General features: G+C 48.4%; 2 protein-coding genes across 3 annotated transcripts in view; one reads left to right on the top strand and one right to left on the bottom strand.

Annotated features, from left to right (window-relative positions):
- LOC148443067 (uncharacterized) overlaps positions 1-1,560 on the bottom strand; it is a 55,334-nt gene extending 53,774 nt beyond the window's left edge. For both annotated transcript variants that reach the window (XM_088463272.1, XM_088463273.1), the window contains exon 1: positions 1,474-1,560. In XM_088463272.1, coding sequence (XP_088319398.1) covers positions 1,474-1,476 — 3 coding nt within the window. In that variant the 5' untranslated portion in view covers positions 1,477-1,560. The remainder of the gene's footprint in view (positions 1-1,473) is intronic.
- A 148-nt stretch (positions 1,561-1,708) lies between these two features.
- LOC148443066 (uncharacterized) overlaps positions 1,709-18,308 on the top strand; it is a 57,489-nt gene continuing 40,889 nt past the window's right edge. The window contains exons 1-3 of the mRNA XM_088463300.1: positions 1,709-1,747; positions 6,515-6,635; positions 13,234-13,331. Of these exons, the coding sequence (XP_088319426.1) occupies positions 6,584-6,635; positions 13,234-13,331 (150 nt within the window). The 5' untranslated portion in view covers positions 1,709-1,747; positions 6,515-6,583. The remainder of the gene's footprint in view (positions 1,748-6,514; positions 6,636-13,233; positions 13,332-18,308) is intronic.

The following is an 18,308-nucleotide window of genomic DNA, read 5'->3' as shown; positions in this document are numbered from 1 at the left end:
GTGATGTCACTGTGACACTCCCAGATCCCCTCACCTCCCCAGTCATGTCCCTGTATTATTACTATAGATATAAGTGATGTCACTGTGACACTCCCAGATCCCCTCACCTCCCCAGTCATGTCCCTGTATTATTACTATAGATATAAGTGATGTCACTGTGACACTCCCAGATCCCCTCACCTCCCCAGTCATGTCCCTGTATTATTACTATAGATATAAGTGATGTCACTGTGACACTCCCAGATCCCCTCACCTCCCCAGTCATGTCCCTGTATTATTACTATAGATATAAGTGATGTCACTGTGACACTCCCAGATCCCCTCACCTCCCCAGTCATGTCCCTGTATTATTACTATAGATATAAGTGATGTCACTGTGACACTCCCAGATCCCCTCACCTCCCCAGTCATGTCCCTGTATTATTACTATAGATATAAGTGATGTCACTGTGACACTCCCAGATCCCCTCACCTCCCCAGTCATGTCCCTGTATTATTACTATAGATATAAGTGATGTCACTGTGACACTCCCAGATCCCCTCACCTCCCCAGTCATGTCCCTGTATTATTACTATAGATATAAGTGATGTCACTGTGACACTCCCAGATCCCCTCACCTCCCCAGTCATGTCCCTGTATTATTACTATAGATATAAGTGATGTCACTGTGACACTCCCAGATCCCCTCACCTCCCCAGTCATGTCCCTGTATTATTACTATAGATATAAGTGATGTCACTGTGACACTCCCAGATCCTCTCACCTCCCCAGTCATGTCCCTGTATTATTACTATAGATATAAGTGATGTCACTGTGACACTCCCAGATCCCCTCACCTCTCCAATCAACAGGTAGATGATCTCTAGGGTGATATTTAGATCCTCTCTGTCATGTGGCTCATGTCAGTATCCACCCTCTCTGATAAGTCTCATCCTCGCAAGAGTTCTAGGACAGATGCTTCAGTTCTTTACTGTTCAGAGTGTAGGAATAATTACAATAAACATCACAGAATACATATGTAATATAATCAAACATGAATCACTTAGTGACCTGTATAATAATAATAGGACACCATAGGCTGCTTCCCCTGGATAATAATAATAACAAGACACCACAGGCTGCTCCCCCTGTATAATAATAATAACAAGACACCACAGGCTGCTCCCCCTGTATAATAATAATAGGACACCACAGGCTGCTCCCCCTGTATAATAATAATAACAAGACACCACAGGCTGCTCCCCCTGTATAATAATAATAATAACAACAAGACACCATAGGCTGCTCTCCTGTATAATAATGCTAATAACAGGGCACGACAGGCTGCTCCCCCTGTATAATGATAACAAGACAGCACAGGCTGCTCCCCCTGTATAATAATACTAATAACATGGAACCATAGGCTGCTCTCCTGTATAATAATACTAATAACAGGGCACGACAGGCTGCTCCCCCTGTATAATAATAGTCACCATCAGCTGCTGACAGACACAACAAAGTCTCCTATCTGCCTCTTCCCGCTCAGCACAGTCTACCAGAAGCTGTTACCAAAAGGAGGAGATTGGTGGAACGCACAAGGCGGAAGTCAGGTGAAACGCACAGGGTGGAAGACGAGTGCAACGCACAGGGCAGAAGTTAGGTGAAACGCACAGGGCGGCAGTCGGGTGGAACGCACAGAGCGGAAGTCTGGTGGAACGCACAGAGCGGAAGTGGGGTGTGCAGCGCAATCCGGGTGCAGGGCTTGCGGTAAGTACATACATAGATACAGGGAGAGATATAACACGGTACATGCAGCCGGTGTGGGGCCTGGAGGGCTGTTGCTTCCCCTCTGCACATTGTACACCCCTCTCACATCTCTGGTGCTGCCCTGTACCTATACCCTGCTGCCCCTGTTACCCCACAGTAAGGAGCTCCTTTTACCCCCACACTAAGGGGCCCATGTTACAACACACTAAAGGGCTCACATGGTATCCTCTTAATGCCGCCTTATACCGCTTACCTGGTATCCTCCTAAAACCTTGTACCTCTCACCTAGTATACTAATGCCACCTCATACCTCTCCCCTGGTGAGGCATTCCAGTCTCTAGAGTGAAGGTGCCTACACACTAGGCGATGTTGTCACGACGCGATATCATGTCCAATTTCCCTTGTTCTCTCCCTGGCATCTCCTCGGCAGTCGTGGGCACAATTTGGAGTTTAAAAACTGTCCAGGTTAACCCACGATCTATCGTGCATCAAACTAATTCCAGTGCATCGTGTCTGAGATTTTCAGCTCTTGCCTGCAGCAGGCAAGGTCTAAAGATGCGATGTACGACCAGCGGATACGCGCATTGTGATCGTGAGTGGACACTTACGATTAGGACACATTTTACACGATTTCTCGTTCCGATGCGTCAGAATCGGGCAGATCGTGTAAGAAATCGCCTAGTGTGTAGGCACCTTTACACTGGACACTTTAAGATTATCTGTCTCGCCATTCATCTATGTATTTGGAAGGGGTGGTGGGTGCACAGGCGTGTCCGTTACAGACATAGGGGCGGTCCTATGATAAAAAATACTGTAATATAAATGTAATTATAATCTCTCTTTGAGAATATTAAACACAAATTATAGCAGTAATCCGGTGGTGCTCCGCTAGAGTCACAAAATTAAATGATAGTTTATGGAGAAAAAAGGAAACTTTTTATTGGGGACACTTGTGTTATTATTAAAATGTAACTCGTATTACTTTCCTTTAATATAGTCTAATCCCACTTAGAAAATGGAATGGAAAGAAACACACAATGGGCTGTATTCAATTAGCGGGGAAAAGCGTGACGACATTTCGCCGTGCAAAAAAGTTTCCTCCGTATTCAATTCCGGAGACTTTTCGCCCGGTGCGGAAACTCAATGCAATGGAGCCGGCGAAAAAGTTTTGCCTATGAATAGCAGCCGGAAAAAAGTGCAGAATTGGGGTTTTGGGGTGCAAAGTTGCGGCAACCCCCCTGTACCCTTGGGACAGTCCCCCAAAGGTAAACTGCGTAAAAAAATACTTTAGATCACCCCAAAAAAGTACTTTCATTTTTGGGGGCGAAAAAGCCCAAAGTTGGGGGACAAACTTAAAAACTAGCGAAATAGACTCCCGGGGGGACCCCAAGTATGCCCCAGGTGTTTTTAAGTTTGCAGGTGGTTGCGGCAGGTGGATTTTTAACGTTTTTTTAAAACTTCACTTTAGCAACTTTAAAATATGCTCACCCCCATTTTCATGTACCCCAAATTTGCTGGGACTACTTATTTTCTCCCGAAAAAAATCTGCTAAATGCCATTCTTCACCACTTATGCAAAGACGCTAAATAGCAGCTATTGAGATAATTTAAGTACCCCAAATACCTTCAGCAGGCCTATTCGGGGGTATCTATAGTGATCCCCAATGTCACAGCATCTTTTGGGGGGTGTCAGGCTGATTTCCCCAAATCTGACAGCACTTTTCGCATGTTAGAGTTTCGCCGGGTCCCGTTTTCGTAGATTTCTAATTGAATATGGGGATAAGTGGGGACGAGCGCGATACTTTTTCGCATGGAAAACCAGCGATATCGGTGAAAAGTCCGGCATGCGAACAGTACAGGAATTTTTGGCACCTAATTGAATATGCCCCCAAATTTATAAAATAGTATTAAATAGTCACAAGAATATTCTTTACAACATAAATGTCGACCTTTTTTTCATCCTTTGTGATCTCTCACATATATTTCTTTTACTCTGAACAATCCACAAGTACATCTCTAACTGGATACAGTATGTAGATCACAATTATGCCATACCATTATCATGCAAAGATACAAAGCCGCGTATCCACTAGGCGACTGAGGAAAGACAGTACGATTACGACATCGTTACTGTCGTTCCTGATTCCCTGTAGTGCCAACACTGAATGATATGTCGTTCAGTGCAGACACCCCCCCTCATCCCAGAACATGGCCAATCTGTCGTTATTGGCAGATTGACCGGCATGTTCAGGCGATGATTGATGTCGGAAACGACCAGCGGGAGCGCGCATCGCTGGTTGTTTCCGTCATTATAGTGCACGATTTATGAGCGATTGAACGATTACGATGTCGTAATTGGTCAATCGCTCATGAAAATCTCCTTTATAAACTTATCAACTTAAAAACTGAAGTGATCCTCTGATTGGGAGATATACATCTCTCCAGTTTTAAGATAATTACATTATTTTCCATCACAAAACACATCATATTTCATTGTATCCCAATATACACTATATGGACAAAGGTATTCAGAAACCTGACCATTACACCAACAGGGACTGTAATGACATTGTATTCAAATACATATACTGTAATATGGAGTTGGTCCCCCTTTTGCAGCTATAACAGCTTCCACTCTCCTAGAAAAGCTTTCTACAAGATTTTGGAGGGTTTCTGTGGAAATTTGTGCCCATTCATTCTGTAGAGTATCTATGAGGTCAGGCGCTGATGTTGGATGAGAAGACCTGGCTCGCAATCTCCATTCCAGGTCATCACAAAGCTGCTCGATGGGGGTGAGGCCAGGGCTCTGTGTGGACCAGTCAAGTTCTTCCACACCAAACTCATCAAACCATGTCTATATAGTCCTTGCTTTGTGCACTGGGGCACAGTCATGTTGGAATAGAAAAGGGCCTTCCCCAAGCTGTTGCCACAGAGATGGAAGCATAGCATTGTCCAAAATGTCTTGGTGTGCTGAAGTATTAATATTTCCCTTCACTGGAGATAAGGGGCCTAGCCCAAACCCTGCAAAACAGCCCCATCCCATTATCCTCCACCAAACTTCACAATTGGCAAAATGCAGTCAGGCAGGTAACGTTCTCCCGGCATCCGCCAAACTCAGACTCGCCCATCTAACTGCCAAACCAGAGACGTGTGATTAGTCCTAATTCATGGCTATAGGCAGCATCCAGTGCAACGGACCAATCCTGTTCTGAAAGTGGTCACCGTTCTTATCTATTCATAAAGAAGTAAATCCTCTTTAGTAACAAATGCTTCATCCACACAGTCAGCTCCGTATATTGCTCAGGTGGCTGCAGAATAAGACACTTTGTACAAACATTTTACTTTCTGCCTATAAAGATCCGTCACCTGCAGAGCAGATCCTGTGACATGACAGCTCCCACCTCACAGGTCCTACAAGGCTGATACAGAGATCCCTGTTACTCCCCTGCTCTATCCTGTGACATGACAGCTCCCACCTCACAGGTCCTACAAGGCTGATACAGAGATCCCTGTTACTCCCCTGCTCTATCCTGTGACATGACAGCTCCCACCTCACAGGTCCTACAAGGCTGATACAGAGATCCCTGTTACTCCCCTGGTCTATCCTGTGACATGGCAGCTCCCACCTCACAGGTCCTACAAGGCTGATACAGAGATCCCTGTTACTCCCCTGCTCTATCCTGTGACATGGCAGCTCCCACCTCACAGGACCTACAAGGCTGATACAGAGATCCCTGTTACTCCCCCTGCTCTATCCTGTGACATGGCAGCTCCCACCTCACAGGTCCTACAAGGCTGATACAGAGAACCCTGTTACTCCCCCTGCTCTATCCTGTGACATGGCAGCTCCCACCTCACAGGTCCTACAAGGCTGATACAGAGAACCCTGTTACTCCTCCTGCTCTATCCTGTGACATGGCAGCTCCCACCTCACAGGTCCTACAAGGCTGATACAGAGATCCCTGTTACTCCCCCTGCTCTATCCTGTGACATGGCAGCTCCCACCTCACAGGTCCTACAAGGCTGATACAGAGATCCCTGTTACTCCCCCTGCTCTATCCTGTGACATGGCAGCTCCCACCTCACAGGTCCTACAAGGCTGATACAGAGAACCCTGTTACTCCCCCTGCTCTATCCTGTGACATGGCAGCTCCCACCTCACAGGTCCTACAAGGCTGATACAGAGAACCCTGTTACTCCTCCTGCTCTATCCTGTGACATGGCAGCTCCCACCTCACAGGTCCTACAAGGCTGATACAGAGATCCCTGTTACTCCCCCTGCTCTATCCTGTGACATGGCAGCTCCCACCTCACAGGTCCTACAAGGCTGATACAGAGATCCCTGTTACTCCCCCTGCTCTATCCTGTGACATGGCAGCTCCCACCTCACATGTCCTACAAGGCTGATACAGAGATCCCTGTTACTCCCCTGCTCTATCCTGTGACATGGCAGCTCCCATCTCACAGGTCCTACAAGGCTGATACAGAGATCCCTGTTACTCCCCCTGCTCTATCCTGTGACATGGCAGCTCCCATCTCACAGGTCCTACAAGGCTGATACAGAGAGCCCTGTTACTCCCCTGCTCTATCCTATGAAGTTGTCTCTCAGCTGTTTGGGCCTAGGCTCATGCTGGGTCAGGTAACTGGGGTCTAAACACAGAAGAGACTTTTCTTCTATATAATCTGTAGGGATTCTGTGTGTGTTTTGTACACTGATCTGCTGTGTAATCTCCATTAATGACACCAGACATTATTATGTGTTTTATAGGTTGTTAAGGGTGGAGACCTCACTCATTTTATGGTAGAAGATATAGAAACGTAAGAAGAGCCATATGTGATGGGTGATGATCAGTGTAAGGAAGAAAAAATCCCAACAGATATCAACACAGGTGAGTAATAATCACTTATTACAGAATAGAGTCACATATTTTCCTTACTCAGTCACTACAACTGTCAGTACAGACTAATGAGGGAAATGTATCTGCCCAGTCAGGAGCCATCAGCCCCTATTATACTCCTGCTCTCCTCCTCACATCATGCCACTGTGTGTTACCAGCCCAGAGATCTGACCAGTCTCCTCCCCACACTCTCTGGTGTATCTCATACATCAGGAGCCATCAGCCCCTATTATACTCCTGCTCTCCCCCTCACATCATGTCACTGTGTGTTACCAGCCCAGAGATCTGACCAGTCTCGCCCCCACACTCTCTGGTGTATCTCATACATCAGGAGCCATCAGCCCCTATTATACTCCTGCTCTCCCCCTCACATCATGTCACTGTTTGTTACCAGCCCAGAGATCTGACCAGTCTCCTCCCCACACTCTCTGGTGTATCTCATACATCAGGAGCCATCAGCCTCTATTATACTCCTGCTCTCCCCCTCACATCATGTCACTGTGTGTTACCAGCCCAGAGATCTGACCAGTCTCCTTCCCTCACACTCTCTAATGTATCTCATACATCAGGAGCCATCAGCCCCTATTATACTCCTGCTCCCCCCTCATATCATGTCACTGTGTGTTACCAGCCCAGAGATCTGACCAGTCTCCTTCCCTCACACTCTCTAATGTATCTCATACATCAGGAGCCATCAGCCCCTATTATACTCCTGCTCTCCTCCTCACATCATGCCACTGTGTGTTCTGACCAGTCTCCTCCCCACACTCTCTGGTGTATCTCATACATCAGGAGCCATCAGCCCCTATTATACTCCTGCTCTCCCCCTCACATCATGTCACTGTGTGTTACCAGCCCAGAGATCTGACCAGTCTCGCCCCCACACTCTCTGGTGTATCTCATACATCAGGAGCCATCAGCCCCTATTATACTCCTGCTCTCCCCCTCACATCATGTCACTGTGTGTTACCAGCCCAGAGATCTGACCAGTCTCCTCCCCACACTCTCTGGTGTATCTCATACATCAGGAGCCATCAGCCCCTATTATACTCCTGCTCTCCCCCTCACATCATGTCACTGTGTGTTACCAGCCCAGAGATCTGACCAGTCTCGCCCCCACACTCTCTGGTGTATCTCATACATCAGGAGCCATCAGCCCCTATTATACTCCTGCTCTCCCCCTCACATCATGTCACTGTGTGTTACCAGCCCAGAGATCTGACCAGTCTCCTTCCCTCACACTCTCTAATGTATCTCATACATCAGGAGCCATCAGCCCCTATTATACTCCTGCTCCCCCCTCATATCATGTCACTGTGTGTTACCAGCCCAGAGATCTGACCAGTCTCGCCCCCACACTCTTCGGTTTATCTCATACATCAGGAGCCATCACTCCCTATTATACTCCTGCTCCCCCCTCATATCATGTCACTGTGTGTTACCAGCCCAGAGATCTGACCAGTCTCCTCCCCACACTCTCTGGTGTATCTCATACATCAGTAGCCATCAGCCCCTATTATACTCCTGCTCTCCCCCTCACATCATGTCACTGTGTGTTACCAGCCCAGAGATCTGACCAATATCCTCCCCACACTCTCTGGTGTATCTCATACATCAGGAGCCAACAGCCCCTATTATACTCCTGCTCTCCCCCTCACATCATGTCACTGTGTGTTACCAGCCCAGAGATCTGTCCAGTGTCCTCCCCACAGTCTCTGGTGTATCTCATACATCAGGAGCCATCAGTCCCTATTATACTCCTACTCTCCCCCTCACATCATGTCACTGTGTGTTACCAGCCCAGAGATCTGTCCAGTCTCCTCCCCACACTCTCTGGTGTATCTCATACATCAGGAGCCATCAGCCCCTATTATACTCCTGCTCTCCCCCTCACATCATGTCACTGTGTGTTACCAGCCCAGAGATCTGACCAGTCTCGCCCCCACACTCTCTGGTGTATCTCATACATCAGGAGCCATCAGCCCCTATTATACTCCTGCTCTCCCCCTCACATCATGTCACTGTGTGTTACCAGCCCAGAGATCTGACCAGTCTCGCCCCCACACTCTCTGGTGTATCTCATACATCAGGAGCCATCAGCCCCTATTATACTCCTGCTCTCCCCCTCACATCATGTCACTGTGTGTTACCAGCCCAGAGATCTGACCAGTCTCCTTCCCTCACACTCTCTAATGTATCTCATACATCAGGAGCCATCAGCCCCTATTATACTCCTGCTCCCCCCTCATATCATGTCACTGTGTGTTACCAGCCCAGAGATCTGACCAGTCTCGCCCCCACACTCTTCGGTTTATCTCATACATCAGGAGCCATCACTCCCTACTATACTCCTGCTGCCCCCTCATATCATGTCACTGTGTGTTACCAGCCCAGAGATCTGACCAGTCTCCTCCCCACACTGGTGTATCTCATACATCAGGAGCCATCAGCCCCTATTATACTCCTGCTCACCCCCTCACATCATGTCCCTGTGTGTTACCAGCCCAGAGATCTGACCAGTCTCCTCCCCACACTCTTCGGTGTATCTCATACATCAGTAGCCATCAGCCCCTATTATACTCCTGCTCTCCCCCTCACATCATGTCACTGTGTGTTACCAGCCCAGAGATCTGACCAATATCCTCCCCACACTCTCTGGTGTATCTCATACATCAGGAGCCAACAGCCCCTATTATACTCCTGCTCTCCCCCTCACATCATGTCACTGTGTGTTACCAGCCCAGAGATCTGTCCAGTGTCCTCCCCACAGTCTCTGGTGTATCTCATACATCAGGAGCCATCAGTCCCTATTATTCTCCTGCTCTCCCCCTCACATCATGTCACTGTGTGTTACCAGCCCAGAGATCTGACCAGTCTCATCCCCACAATCTCTGGTGTATCTCATATATCAGGAGCCATCAGCCCCTATTATACTCCTGCTCTCCCCCTCACATCATGTCACTGTGTGTTACCAGCCCAGAGATCTGACCAGTCTCCTCCCCACACTCTCTGGTGTATCTCATACATCAGGAGCCAACCGCCCCCATTATACTCCTGCTCTCCCCCTCACATCATGTCACTGTGTGTTACCAGCCCAGAGATCTGACCAGTCTCATCCCCACAATCTCTGGTGTATCTCATACATCAGGAGCCATCAGCTCCTATTATACTCCTGCTCTCCCCCTCACATCATGTCACTGTGTGTTACCAGCCCAGAGATCTGACCAGTCTCCTCCCCACACTCTCTGGTGTATCTCATACATCATGAGCCATCAGCCCCTATTATACTCCTGCTCTCCTCCTCACATCATGTCACTGTGTGTTACCAGCCCAGAGATATGACCAGTCTCCTCCTCACACTCTCTCGTGTATCTCATACATCAGGAACCATAAGCCCCTATTATACTCCTGCTCTCCCCCTCACATCATGTCACTGTGTGTTACCAGCCCAGAGATCTGACCAGTCTCCTCCCCACACTCTCTTGTGTATCTCATACATCAGGAACCATCAGCCCCTATTATACTCCTGCTCTCCCCCTCACATCATGTCACTGTGTGTTACCAGCCCAGAGACCTGACCAGTCTCCTCCCCACACCCTCTGCTGTATCTCATACATCAGGAACCATCAGCCCCTATTATACTCCTGCTCTCCCCCTCACATCATGTCGCTGTGTGTTACCAGCCCAGAGATCTGACCAGTCTCCTCCCCACACTCTCTGGTGTATCGCATACATCAGGAGCCATCAGCCCCTATTACACTCCTGCTCTCCTCCTCACATCATGTTGCTGTGTAATACCAGCCCAGAGATCTGACCAGTCTCCTCCCCACACTCTCTGGTGTATCTCATACATCAGGAGCCATCAGCCCCTATTATACTCCTGCTCTCCCCCTCACATCATATCACTATGTGTTACCAGCCCAGAGATCTGACCAGTCTCCTCCCCACACTCTCTGGTGTATCTCATACATCAGGAGCCATCAGTCCCTATTATACTCCTGCTCTCCCCCTTACATCATGTCACTGTGTGTTACCAGCCCAGAGATCTGCCCAGTCTCCTCCCCACACTCTCTGGTGTATCTCATACATCAAGAGCCATCATCCCCTATTATACTCCTGCTCTCCCCCTCACATCATGTCACTGTGTGTTACCAGCCCATAGATCTGACCAGTCTCCTACCCACATTCTCTGGTGTATCTCATACATCAGGAGCCATCAGCCCCTATTATACTCCTGTTCTCCCCCTCACATCATGTCACTGTGTGTTACCAGCCCAGAGATCTGTCCAGTGTCCTCCCCACAATCTCTGGTGTATCTCATACATCAGGAGCCATCAGTCCCTATTATACTCCTGCTCTCCCCCTCACATCATGTCACTGTGTGTTACCAGCCCAGAGATCTGACCAGTCTCCTCCCCACACTCTCTGGTGTATCTCATACATCAGGAGCCAACCGCCCCTATTATACTCCTGCTCTCCCCCTCACATCATGTCACTGTGTGTTACCAGCCCAGAGATCCGACCAGTCTCCTCCCCACAATCTCTGGTGTATCTCATACATCAGGAGCCATCAGCCCCTATTATACTCCTGCTCTCCCCCTCACATCATGTCACTGTGTGTTACCAGCCCAGAGATCTGACCAGTCTCCTCCCCACACTCTCTGGTGTATCTCATACATCAGGAGCCATCAGTCCCTATTATACTCCTGCTCTCCCCCTCACATCATGTCACTGTGTGTTACCAGCCCAGAGATCTGACCAGTCTCCTCCTCACACTCTCTGGTGTATCTCATACATCAGGTGCCATCAGCCCCTATTATACTCCTGCTCTCCCCCTCACATCATGTCACTGTGTGTTACCAGCCCAGAGATCTGACCAGTCTCCTCCCCACACTCTCTGGTGTATCTCATACATCAGGAGCCATCAGCCCCTATTATACTCCTGCTCTCCCCCTCACATCATGTCACTGTGTGTTACCAGCCCAGAGATCTGACCAGTCTCCTCCTCACACTCTCTGGTGTATCTCATTCATCAGGTGCCATCAGCCCCTATTATACTCCTGCTCTCCCCCTCACATCATGTCACTGTGTGTTACCAGCCCAGAGATCTGACCAGTCTCCTCCCCACACTCTCTGGTGTATCTCATACATCAGGAGCCAACCGCCCCTATTATACTCCTGCTCTCCCCCTCACATCATGTCACTGTGTGGTACCAGCCCAGAGATCCGACCAGTCTCCTCCCCACACTCTCTGGTGTATCTCATACATCAGGTGCCATCAGCCCCTATTATACTCCTGCTCTCCCCCTCACATCATGTCACTGTGTGTTACCAGCCCAGAGATCTGACCAGTCTCCTCCCCACACTCTCTGGTGTATCTCATACATCAGGAGCCATCAGCCCCTATTATACTCCTGCTCTCCCCCTCACATCATGTCACTGTGTGTTACCAGCCCAGAGATCTGACCAGTCTCCTCCTCACATTCTCTGGTGTATCTCATACATCAGGTGCCATCAGCCCCTATTATACTCCTGCTCTCCCCCTCACATCATGTCACTGTGTGTTACCAGCCCAGAGATCTGACCAGTCTCCTCCCCACACTCTCTGGTGTATCTCATACATCAGGAGCCAACCACCCCTATTATACTCCTGCTCTCCCCCTCACATCATGTCACTGTGTGTTACCAGCCCAGAGATCCGACCAGTCTCCTCCCCACACTCTCTGGTGTATCTCATACATCAGGTGCCATCAGCCCCTATTATACTCTTGCTCTCCCCCTCACATCATGTCACTGTGTGTTACCAGCCCAGAGATCTGACCAGTCTCCTCCCCACACTCTCTGGTGTATCTCATACATCAGGAGCCATCAGCCCGTATTATACTCCTGCTCTCCTCCTCACATCATGTCACTGTGTGTTACCAGCCCAGAGATCTGACCAGTCTCCTCCCCACACTCTCTGGTGTATCTCATACATCAGGAGCCAACCACCCCTATTATACTCCTGCTCTCCCCCTCACATCATGTCACTGTGTGTTACCAGCCCAGAGATCCGACCAGTCTCCTCCCCACACTCTCTGGTGTATCTCATACATCAGGAGCCATCAGCCCCTATTATACTCCTGCTCTCCCCCTCACATCATGTCACTGTGTGTTACCAGCCCAGAGATCTGACCAGTCTCCTCCTCACACTCTCTGGTGTATCTCATACATCAAGTGCCATCAGCCCCTATTATACTCCTGCTCTCCCCCTCACATCATGTCACTGTATGTTACCAGCCCAGACATCTGACCAGTCTCCTCCCCACACTGCACTGTTTCTTTTTATCATTATCTATGTACTAACTGGATAAGAATAGATTTTCATTTATTACTGTATATAGGAAAGAACAGTTCTGAAGGCCACTTATGTACACAGATTACCTGATAATCACATATATACAATGTACTCAGTCACTGTGTGTCTCCTACAGATGGAACCAGTAACAGAAATACCCCAGAGAGATGTCCCCGTCCTCTGTATTCCCAGCACTGTACAGAGGAGAATCCCATATATACAATGTACTCAGTCACTGTGTGTCTCCTACAGATGGACCCAGTAACAGAAATACCCCAGAGAGATGTCCCCGTCCTCTATATTCACAGGACTGTACAGAGGAGAATCACAGGACCCCACAGGAGCATCAGGTACAGTAGATGGGATTTAGGGTCTCACCAATATACCAAAGTGACAGTCACTGTATGATGTGTAGAGCAGATGATATTATACTGTGCAGTCTCAGTGATAGCAGACATTGTTGATATGTTAGTTACAGATGGAGTAATGCACTTAGATGATATAGTGGATGGGGTGCGTGCATTAGTGTCCTGGTAAAACCTAGGTAAAAGTGCTACTTAGCTTCGTGTTGCCGCGGAGCTCTGTATTTGGTGCCTGTAGACGGACATCTGTGGTAATGCAGAGATGGATCTGTATGGCTGTGGGGGAGCTGGAGGGATGATAATGTGTAGGAGGAGTGACGAGAGCTGCGGAACAGCTAATCTACTATAACGTAGGCCCAGTAGGTGTACATACAGTGTGAGAAAAGGACTTGAATGGGAAGTAAAGGGTCAGATAGGACAAGTGTTAGGATAGTAAGTTGGTGATTTGGAAAGTAAGAGCCAAGACACAAATAGGATGGAGAATTAGTGTCCTAGTAGACAGGAGTAACAATGGAAAGGGTAAGTAGTATGGGAAATACAGAATAGAAACCATACTGTGTAATAAATGGAATGCACTATGCTCGCTACTAGTACAAGAGGATTACTTAGCGTTCCCGCTAGGCTGTTTTAGTGGCGCCCTGCCTGATTTCAAAAGGGCAGAATGTGCCCTTCCCCCCTTGGTGACGCCCCTTTTAAAACAGCCTGCCAGGTGCCGTTCCCACCCGCAGTCCGCAGTGTCCCGCGGGTGTGGAAAATTGCTGTACAGTGATTACTGCCGGTGAATAGATGCCAAAAATGGGAGAGCTTGTCGGCAGCCCGGCATATCTGTAAGTGCCGGGCACACCCCCAAGAGTGATGAAAAGGGGGCACACCCTCTATTCTCGAGGTCATGCCCCATTTTCGGCTCCGGACCTAGAGTGAACAATAATAACGCATACCTGCCTACTGTCCCGTGCGGGAGAGTCCTGTACTTTGGGGGGAAGAGGGGGGGACCCTGGGTCATCCAGAGGAGCAGGAAATCCTATTGAGCAGAAACGAGGCTTTGCTATTAATGCTCTGCGATTTAACACTTTGCGATTTTCTCTTTGTGGCTCCATAAGTAGCAGCAAAGGGTTAAGTCAGTGTCTTACATAACTCAGTATTAAGGAGCGTCCTATCCAGCGCTTGAATGTCTGATTTCTGTGAAATATGCCTAAATTAGACTGATGGCATAAAACAAACTAAAACCAGGTAAATGTAATTAGGAATTAGGTTAAATAGAGAGCGATGTACTATTATCCCACATATTGTGAAGGTATAGTAGCTCCTGCTTCACCATTTATCGGGGCAAAGCATGGAGCTATAGCACGAGACGTATTAACATCTCAGCCGCCGCAGTGGGGGGGAGCGAAAGCCGGCGATCTCTGCTAGTCCCATAGTTCCTCCGACTAGTCCTAATACTCTACATCATGGCTCCTGGCCGGCCCGTACACACTTGCCGATGTGTCTGCAGATATATCTGTCCATCGGATGTACAGCACAGCCAATGTGATATGTCTATGAACGACGTCGTTCACCGACATATCGCGGGTACACACTGGCCGACGGGCACCAGATATATTGGCCGATCAATTGATCAGCCAATATATTGGCCAGTGTGTACCCATCATTACTGTCTCTCCCTGTTAGACTGTAACGTGTGGGTAAATAGCAGGGCAGAATAATTACAATCTATATAAATGGTTACAGCATAATGTAATGTTGGCTATTCAGAAGGGACACACACACTACACCTAGCTAGATCTCTTGTAGTTTAGGTAAACAAGCCTCTGTCAAACAATAGTCTGGTCTACATGACCTGATAATCTAATTATTCTTGTATGGCTTCTACACATCTGGAATACACACAGACTTATGGGGCCCATACATCTGCCTACAGCGAGGTCGGGGAATTCAACATGTTGGAAATCCTCGATTTACCGATCCTGACCAAAAGAATGATGGGGGTCTTAGGATTTATAACATGCAGTTTTTTTCCCAATCCGCCGTCAGTTCGCCAATCATCGATGGCTGCCAATTGATGGATTTGATCGGGGAAGCAGGGCCGTAGATTTCTGGCCCGCATTACTGCTTTGGCGTAAGTAAACAATAGGAAGCTCTAGGGCTAACATGAATACCTCACCTACAGTGCAACAGATAACGTAACACAATCTTATATAATACCAATATTAAGGCTGACATGCACTGTCACAGTGCGCCGGACACCGGCTATCACTTACCAGGTCCGGCAGCACTGGAATTCTAAGCAGCGGTCGGTGTGTTCCCGGTGCCCGCTGCTATCGTGTGTGGCTTCCGGACACCGACTATTTACTTGCAGAGTCCACAGCGCTGGAGTTCCGGGCGGCAGGCAGCGGGCGGTGTCTGCCGGCATCCGCTGCTGATGGATGTGGCTCCACCTGCTGGGCGGCTGTCAGGCTGCAGGCGGCCGTGGCTCCTAGGAGCGCGCGTACCGACCTGTAGGGAAATTTAAAGGGCCATACACATCTAGTGGTGACATCACAGGATGCGCCTCATTCAAGCCCTGCCTATAAAAGGAGGTCCCTGGGAGCACTCCTGTATAGGCTCCATTACCTTACCTCAGCGTTCCAGTGCATATCCTGTTATCCCATTCCTGACCTTTGGCTTGTTTTTGACTCCGCTTCCGCCTGACCCTTTGTACTGCGTTTGATCTTTGGTTCCGACCTCGGCTATTCCCTGAGACCCGCTTTTCGTCTGCTTCCTGGTACCGTCTTGTCTGTTAGTTCTGACCCGGCCTGTCTACTACGTTGAAAATCCTCTACGCTCTATCCAGAGTTCTCCAGCACCTGTATAGGGGAATCTATCCTGAGGGCCGCGACCTGTGTGTCGGACGCAGCCAAGTCCATACATTCTTGCGAGGGTCCCTGGTGAATACCGCCGGCACATTAGACTCCGCGTCTCAGGAATAGGTCAAGCCAATTCCCTAAATACAGGTTGCATCCATTATCTACCCGAGAGTTGCGACAGAATACTCATGGATGCTGCTGGAAGTCTGTCACCACGAGATCTGCTCGAGAACCTCCTTGCTAGGGTCGAGAATTTGGAAAGTAAGAGCCAAGACACAAATAGGATGGAGAATTAGTATCATAGTAGACAAAATTTTTTCAGATTGTGCAGTGTCTGCAGACCCTAATGCAACGAGTTGGTGCTGCTCAGCCACCTCCGGTGCAATCAGTCACTCCTCCTACGGTGACTGTACATGCCGCCCCACAATGCATTCCGAATCCTACGAAGTATGATGGGGACCCTAAAGGCTGTCGAGGATTCCTGAACCATTGCTCAATTCAATTTGAGGTCCAAGCAGCAAATTTCCCTTCAGAGAGGACGAAGGTGGCTTACGTGATTTCGCTAGTGTTCGGTCAGGCGTTGGCTTGGGTTTCACCGTTGTGGGAAAGGAATGATCCCCTGGTCAATAATAGTGCTGAATTTCTGAAGGTTTTTCGGAGGGTCTTCGATGAGCCCGGACGAGTATCCTCTTCGGGGTCAGCTATCTTGCAGCTGAAACAAGGCAACCAATCTACAGGACAATATGCTGTGTAGTTTCAAACCCTTGCTTCGGAATTACGGTGGAATAATAAAACCTTGGTTACCGCATTTATGCAGGGGCTGTCAGATCAGATTAAAGATGTACTTGCATCCAGGGAATTGCTAACCACTTTGGATGACTTAATCTCCTTGTGTATCCAGGTAGATCTTCACCACAGGGAGAGAGCAATAGAGAAAGAACAGTCCCGTCGCTTCACCTTCAAGCTCGCTCCACGTTTCACGGCACTGGTGGAATCTCCTGAAGAGCCCATGCAGGTTGGAAAGTCTCACCTTCCTGCCGTAGACAGAGAGAGGAGGGTCAAAAATAAACTCTGTCTGTACTGTGGTGAACCGGGTCAGCTTCTTTCTGGCTGCTCAAAACATCTGGGAAACGAGAAGGCCTAATTGATCGAGGGGTGGTCAGATTAGGTACGTTTCAACTCACCCCAAAAGACTGTGCTGTTCCTCAATTTACCATTGATGTAACTCTGGTCCATGGAAATTGCTCTGAAGTCATTAAGGCCTTTTTAGAATCAGGTTATATGGAGTTCAGTTGTCTCTCTCCGTAAGATCAGCTTCCAGCTCCATACCAATCCTTCAGTGATGTGTTCAGTAAAAAGGCCACTGAGATACTTCCTACCCACAGAGAATGAGATTGTGCCATAGATTTGTTACCTGGGAAAGCGCCCCCTCGTGGAAGAATTTTTCCTCTCTCGTTTACCGAGTCCCAGGCAGTGACAGATTATATTAAGGAGAATCTGGAACGTGGTTTTATCAGGGAATCCAAATCCCCCATTGGGGCTGGCCTATTTTTCATTAAAAAGAAGGATGGAGGTTTGCGACCATGCATTGACTGCCGGAGTTTCAATGCATTTACTATCAAAGACCGGTTTCCTCTGATCTCTGAGCTCTTCGATCAGATAAAAGGAGCAAAGATTTTCACCAAGCTGGAACTTCGTGGGGCTTATAATCTAATCAGGATCCGGTCGGGGGACGAATGGAAGACGGCCTTTAATACTCGTGATGGCCACTACGAATACTTAGTTATGCCATGTGGTTTAAGTAACGCCCCAGCTGTTTTTAAAAAATATATGAATCACATCTTACGGGACCTGTTATACAAGTACGTAGTGGTATATCTGGACGACATCCTGATTTTCTCCGAAAATATAGTGAGTCATCACCAGCATGTATGTGAAGTGTTGTCACGACTTAGGACCAACCAGTTTTTCTGCAAGCTTGAAAAATGCTCCTTCGAACAGAAAGAATTGACATTTCTGGGATACATCATTTCGGGGTCTGATTCAGACCCGCTCGCAAGCGGGTCGACGGCCGGGCAGTGTGCACGCGCGAGCCCCGGAGCGAGTGAGAAATTCACTCGCT

This window comes from Taudactylus pleione, unplaced genomic scaffold, assembly GCF_031769625.1.
Source record: "Taudactylus pleione unplaced genomic scaffold, aTauple2 ptg001337l, whole genome shotgun sequence".
NCBI lineage: Eukaryota > Metazoa > Chordata > Amphibia > Anura > Myobatrachidae > Taudactylus > Taudactylus pleione.
This window is presented reverse-complemented; position numbering and strand designations above follow the sequence as displayed.